Genomic DNA, 7409 nt, shown 5'->3' with positions numbered 1-7409 from the left:
CATGAAGTAGAAATCAAAATCCAACTGCTGTTTTGACCCTTCTTATAAAATCTGAACAAAACCTTCACTCAAACGTCTGGTGCAGCATGACTTTTACAGCACGTCTCATTCAGAAGGCGCTTCACATCCCAGAGCCCCTCCCCCCCACGAACCCCCCGGACTAATGTTGCATCATTTGGTGCAGAGCCTGCTCGCCGCTTCTCCAGCAGACGACCTGCTGCAGCATCGCCGAGGCTTCGTTATTGCTTAATCCATGCCAGGTGTGTGTGTCCACACAGACGAAACCAAAACCAGCAGCTGGGAACCAAACAGACACTTCAAACCTTAACTGAAATTAGCCCCATTACCATTCTGTTTTGATATTTCAGAAATCGTTGTCAGTCAAAACTTTGCAAATCTAAAAATGATCACATCTAAGACATTTTCAAACGTGATCAAATCTGGACAGCAACATGTTGAAGCAACACGAGTAGTCAACTCTGTCAGCTGATTGGATTTACCATCAATGCTTTAGTTCCATGCAGCTCATTGTTTTATTTACAGGTATCTTTTCCCTGTTGCAAGCTTTTATTGCTGTTACTGGCAGCGTTGCTCATCTCCACTGCCTCAAAATGTTGCCTGCGTATTATACTGTTAACCTCTGACTGCAGTTGTTTCATTTGCTTTTGGTTCATTTTTGGGGCCGAGTGGACCAAACAGAAGAAACAGCCACAGAATATAAAAGTGTTCTTGACAATTCACAAACACTGGGAGGTTAAAAACAAACGGCAAACAGCAGATTCTCTTCACAGTCTGGTATTTTTAGACCATCAGTGAAGAAAGTGAAAGGAAAAGGAAAAGTGATGCGGAGCAAAGTGAGCCAAAGTTCATCCAAATTACCACAAAAATGAGATGATAAATTGAGATGATATTCAATCCATAGAACACACTGTCAAAAGTTTTTAAAGAAATAGTCCCTCTATAAACTTTCCAGTGTGTCCTGCAGATTATCCAGGAGAACTGGGACATTTTCTTGTCTGTAACAAACAGAATCCATTCACCTCTACTGAATCTGCACATGTCTCAAAGCAAAACTCTCTGCAGTGCTAGATACCATGAGAGCGCATCCCTTCCTGCCCGTCCTCATTGACCCTACGATATGAATATCTGTTATTAGAATTTATTTACAAACTAACAACAAATAACACTAATGTTACATGTGTGTGTCCACTTTATATTTGAGCCTAAAAAAGGTTGTCAGGCAGGTCAGGCGATGTCGACTTTTAGTGTTGCTACTAAGGAATCTTGAATGTTTATTGCTTATTTTTTATATAATGTATTGACATGTTTGAAAATATAAAACTATTGTAAACAAAAATGTATTTTATAGTAAAATGTATAGTGAAAACAATGGAAATATACGACCCTTGATGATCTTCAAGGGCCGCGACACCCACTTGGGAACCACTGCATTAGAGGTAAGTGAGAAAATGTGAACTGACATTTTAAGACAAAAGCCAAACTTGATTATACTTTTCATTCTGTGAGCTGTCTTCTTCTGTTCTGGTAGGTTCACCTGTTGTTCTACAGCTGCAAATGAAAAGGTCCTGTCAAAACTACAGAGCTCAGTGCAGATTTGATGTTAATTCATACCCAGAAAAGATCAGGCTCTTGAATTGAATGCAGTTTGATTTCATTTGAACATCTCTTTAAACATATTTTAGATCCAGCAGGTGATAAAGATTCAGCTCTGAGCTTTGGAGCTCTTCATAGATAAAGACATATTCAAAGAGAGAGGGGAGAGGGCAAATTAAGTCATTTGAGAGCAATTATTAATTCAAGAAAATCATTTAAGTAATTTGAACATACAAATTATAGAATTAAATGTGTATTGAGTACATGAATTTATAATTGGAGGGAATACTTGATCAGAAATCCTCCTTCGAATACCTACTTGTACAAAACACATCCAACGTGCCATTAATACTTTGTACTCAGATACCAAATTGGTCTCAAAAAGAACATTCATCTGGTTTGGGTCAGTGACGGCTGTTCTGATATAGATCTCTACATTTAGATTTCAATCTACAGTTCATGAAGCAGAACCTTTTCTTCTTACATTACCTGCTGATGTGTTTGTGTTCAAAAATCTCCTTCTCTTGACCTCTGAGCGTTTTTGAAATTACATAATTTTTGTTTGATTTCTCCTGTGGCAAGAAATGTCAAATCCTGGAGGAACGTCCAAAACTCCCAGCGGTCCCAGATTCAGTTTATTCAGTCGGGTTTGCAGCAGTACGATTCCCTGCTTTTTTAATCTTTGCAAATGAAATGTTGCCCAGGTGCAACAACCTTAGATCAAAGCGTTCATAAGAAAACTGCATTAATCAAGAATTCTTTAGGCCACCTTGAGCCTTAGGGACGCTTATGAATCATTAACATCTTTGACCCTGCTTTTGGAATGTTTCTCAGACTTGTCTGAGACCGTTTTGATCCGCAGTCTGTCATGAGGGGAAGGTCGCCACTAGCGGTCCCCGCCTGCCCAAAGAAATGAGTCAGAGATCTTGTTTAATTGTCAATGCTTAGAGTGTCTCTGTGGCTCTTTTCAAGGCTCTGCTCTGTGAGCAATGCAGCTACAATGCAGCGGTTCTGATTCAGAGAGGCGACGGGTGCGTCCTCTCAGCAGGAAATAACCACAACTGAAGGGTTGTAATGAGGACAAAAAGCTCTGATGTCTCTTTTATGTCTTTTCGTCCCATCAATGCTCACATTTCTCACAAGCCCTGCAGACATGTGGAGTGCTTTGCCTGCTGAGGACTGTAGCAGCCATGTTGGAATGGCGCCACTTCCTTCTACAATCTCAGTAGTATTTTCCTGCCTCTGCAACCGCTGATGTAGCCGTGTTTGGAAGGAACAACGGTTTTGGCGGGACCTCGGGTTTAAGCGACAATGTTCTCCGGACGATTGCTGCCCGCTGCACATGTGGCCCTTCGCTGTAACTGTGCTGTCGTGTCAGGCATGCGCTGGCAATCGACGGCCGCTGGCTATCACCGTGGGTATTTGTGTTCACATTAGCCTCCCCACCTGTACCTGGGGGGCCGTTGCTGCTGCTGTTGGTGTTCATCCTGGCCAGAAAGTGTGTTTGCTGTGACCCCCGTTGGTTGAAGCTGTGGTGGCGCGGCACAGCGCCGCCCCCACTGCCCATCTTGATCAGCGAGTGGCGCTGGGAGTGGTGCCGTGTCACTGAGACACTTGTTCCCCCGGGTCCCTCTGGAATCACCTGCTGCTGGAGCGGAGTTGAGGAGGAAGAAGAAGAAGAAGAAGGGATGGAGGTGGAGGAGGTGGGGTTGTTAGAGGATGAGGAGGAAGAAGAAGCGGAGGATGAGGTGGAGTTCTGAGTTGGAGCGTCCAGGCGCTTAGGGAGACCGTCCCTCGGCAGCGTGGAGGTGCTGTAATACGGAGCTGATTCCTTCTCGGGGATCTGCTGCTGGTGATGGTAACCACTGCCGCTGATGTTATTACTGTTATTACTATGGAGATGGCTGTTGTTGTAGTAGTGGGTGCGAGTCTGGCCGTGGGGATTATTATTATTACAATGATGGTGATGATTATGAAAGTGTCCTCCAGAGGAGGGCCCGGGGAAAAGGGAGGATGAGGAGGTGGAGGTGAGAACCTTGATACCACCGGTCCCCGACGCGCTGACCTCATGGATGTGTTTGAGAAGCTCGTCTAGCGCTGACACGTCTACCACCGTCTGGGGTAGGGACTGCTGGGAGTGGTGGTGATGGGGTACTCGTCCGCCTCCTCCTGATGCTGCTCGCTCCTCATTTAAGATCTTCCTCTCCTCAGGGAGGTGCAGTGAAGTCGAAGAGGTTCCCGCTCCATTGGCTGCTCCATTACTCAAACTGTTGCCATGGTGATGAGAGAAGGGAAACACCTGCTGGGTCACAGAGTTCCCAATGACGGCCATGAAACCCAGACTGGATCCAGAGCAGCAGGGCCCAGATTTGGGGTTGCTGTCCTTGGTGTTGTTGCAGTTCTGGTTTCTCTCGTACTGATGTTGCTGGAGGGCCTTCATGTTCTTGATGGGAAGCTCCGGGGTGGAGTCAGGCGTGGGCAGGCCGGACAGCTCTCCATCCCCCTGAGAAAGAGACTTAACAAAGATTGGACCCATGGTTAGACATGTACAAGTTAAAGAGATCATCATTTTGGAACGTCTCCAACCTTTTCGGTCAGTCTACAAGCACTACAGGAATAAGAATGATCTTTTTGTAGAAGGCAAAACTTCAGGCCCCTTCACATTTTGGGAAATGTTAGTTTTGTTTCTATGGTTACCCCCCCTGCTTGCCTGTGCCGCTTCTGGCTACATCACATACAGCTGTTATCTCATTGGTTGCGCGGTAAAAGATTATCGGCAAGGTCAAAGGGCTCAAGGGACTACTACTGTACACACCCGAGGAGCAGCCTTGCTCAAGGTCCAGGAGAAAAACTGGCACCTTTCCAGGTACCAGTCCTCAATCAAGTGGAAACCGGCTTTATATTAAGGTCATTATACAAAACATTAGCTGATAGTGTTAAGGCCCTTATAAGATGCTTATTAACATTATTGTGTGTTAAGACTATCCAAGTGTTAATAAACATGTTTATTGTTAGATTATTAGACATTTATAAGCACTTATAAGAAACTTGTTAACAGTTTATAGACTGCTTAAAAAGGTAAATAAAAGCCTTATGAGTTTTGTATAATTGTTTATGATAGTATTACAAACAGCTTTGTAGGGTGGTTTGACAGCAATCACCTCCAGCTCAACAACAGAAAGACCGTTGAGCGGAGCCAGAGGTGCCCCAAACTCCCATCACCATGTGAGAGGAGGAGGTTTTAGTCTGTAGTAACCAGTATGCTCTTCTTTGCCGTGGTGTGCTGGGGGGTAACATCAACAGAAGGGATGCCAACAGACCCAACAAGCTTGTGACAAAGGCTAGCTCTGTAGTTAGAGCAATCTGGAGATGGGGTGCGGAGGGGAGGACAAGGAGACAACTGGACGCTATCCTGGAGACCCCCCTCCTCCCCCCTCCATTATGAGCTGGTGAAGATGATGAGCACGTTCAGCCAGACTCATCCCTACTCGGCACACCACAAAGAGCCTTGGCCAGTAGCCATCAGGCTCCACAACCAAGGCATGACTCCCACATAAAAAACTGCAGTAGCTTTATGACCTGCACTGTTTGGACTTATTTTGGACTCTGCCATAATAATGTTTCCATTCACTTTTGATCACTGTAACCACGTGGCTACAAAGGCACTCCACAGTTAGCTATGCTTTCGCACCTCGTCCATCCGGACTGACCAGATGAACCCTCTCTCTCACCCTGTTAAATAAATAAAATAAGAAGCATAGTTATTAAATAATATAGTAGACATTTTTCATGACACACTATACTATGACTCTTTTTTCTTTTTACCGTTAATTACATTTTAATATATATATATATCAATGACATACTATATTATGACTTTTTTTTTGATGGCATTTTCTTTTTACAACATACACATATGATTTTTGGACATTATTTATGACATACTTCTTTAGGACATTTTCTGACATACTATACTATGACTTACATGTTAATAGCATGCTATACTTTATATACTTTAACTTTTTTGGAAATGTTTTATTACGATTTTTTCCTAATTTATTTCATGACATTCTATACTATGACTTTTTAATGACATCGTTCATAATATACTATACTATGACATTTAAAAAAACATTTTTATGATATACTATGACTTTCTAATTACTTTTTAAATGACTTTCAGGCATTTTCTTATGGAATACTATACTATGACTTTTTATGACATACTTTTAATCCTATTAATTTAAAGAGCTCAAGCACAAGCTTAATAACTGTGATGACAGTGTCCCTTTCATTTAAATTGTATCATGCATCAAACCAGACTGCCCTTCATGATGAGCTGTCCTACCTGGGAGAGGCTGAGGTCGGGATCTCCCAGCAGCAGGCCCTGGTGTCCAGGGGTGTGGAGCTGAGGCTCTGCAAGGCCATTGGGGATAAAGGAGCTGTACATCTTCGGGGTGGACATGTCCAGCTTGTCCTCCTGCTGGAAGGCAAAACAAAAGAAGAATAAGGTGTATTAATAGTTTGTCTTAGCTTTCCCTGCTTGAAGATGAAAAATGAAAGAGAAGACGAATAAAAAATAATATTAACACAGCGAAAGGATTTGTCTTTTTCTGTCATCTTTACAAAACACAGTAATCTGTGAGGGAAACTCATTCACTGGGTGGTTTTCAATGATCATATTCCACGCTGTATAAATAAGTATTTGCTGGATTCTAGCTAAATCCTATAAAAACTGAATTCTGATCTAAAAAATTGTCCAAATCAGAACAGCAGTTCTACAGTGTCCATGACATGTACACAACCTTCTGCTACCAATCCCACAATTCAATGCTCCATATTTTACAGATGTGAAAATTACCATTGACTCTACTGTATTTTGTATTAAACCTTGTTTGTTTTGAGTATTATGTGACTTGGCTGTTGTAAAGATGACATTTCCCATAATTATTGAGGGTTGATAAAATACTTTCTCAACCTATTTATAGTGTTTTTTTTTATTTATAGCATATTGATATAAACTGAAAGTGACAGCTGGAAAGTAAGCAAAGTAATAATGTTGTTATACTCTAGAACAGGGGTAGAGAACCTTTTTAGCTGGGAGAGCCATAGAAACCAAATATTGTTAAATGTAAATTTCTACTGCACTGGTGTCAAACTCAAGGCAATTATATCCGGCCCGTGACATAACTGGCCCGCCGGTTTTGGTAATTAAATCAATGCATGGCACAACCACGGGAAAATACATATTTGAGGAAGTATCTAAATGTGTGAATGAAATGAAACTGACTGGGACTGACGACAGATGGAGCCTGCAATGTGATGAAAAGAGCGGATTAGTGCAGGATGCGGGAGAAGATGCAGCAGGAGAACTGTGCAGGAGAACTGTGCAGGTGAGCTGACGGTGTATCACCGCATCATACACCAGGAAGCGCTGTGTTGTAAAGCTCTGGATGATGGAACATGTAATAAGCACCATAACACAGACAGGAAACTTTATAAGAGTCAATTTAAGTCTTTTCCTGAGGAGATACATTCTGAACATGGCGGTGCGAAGGCTGAGTCGAGGGAAAGTGCTGAATACATTTTTCGAGTTGTGTGAGGAAATCTGGCCGTTTTTGGAAGCAAAGGGAAACACATCACAGATCTCTGGGACGAAAAGTGGCGATGTGAGCTGGCCTGTTTGTGCGACATAACGAAGCATCTCACTGTTAAGCCTGCAGCTTCAGGGCCGTGTGATCACAGACATGTATGATACAGTGAGAGCCAAGCTGCCTGTGGGAGACACGGATGCA

General features: G+C 42.8%; 1 protein-coding gene across 4 annotated transcripts in view; it reads right to left on the bottom strand.

The window, feature by feature from the left end:
* Positions 1-948: 948 nt before the first annotated feature.
* Positions 949-7409, bottom strand: part of LOC115015499 (semaphorin-6D-like) — a 145108-nt gene continuing 138647 nt past the window's right edge. For all 4 annotated transcript variants that reach the window (XM_029442867.1, XM_029442866.1, XM_029442868.1 and 1 more), the window contains 2 exons: positions 5963-6097; positions 949-4129 (listed from right to left, as the gene is read on the bottom strand). In XM_029442867.1, coding sequence (XP_029298727.1) covers positions 2837-4129; positions 5963-6097 — 1428 coding nt within the window. In that variant the 3' untranslated portion in view covers positions 949-2836. The remainder of the gene's footprint in view (positions 4130-5962; positions 6098-7409) is intronic.

Source organism: Cottoperca gobio, chromosome 11 (assembly GCF_900634415.1).
Source record: "Cottoperca gobio chromosome 11, fCotGob3.1, whole genome shotgun sequence".
In the NCBI taxonomy this organism is placed as follows: Eukaryota; Metazoa; Chordata; class Actinopteri; order Perciformes; family Bovichtidae; genus Cottoperca; species Cottoperca gobio.
Note: the sequence above shows the minus strand (reverse complement) of the source record. Positions and strands in the feature narration are given on the sequence as shown.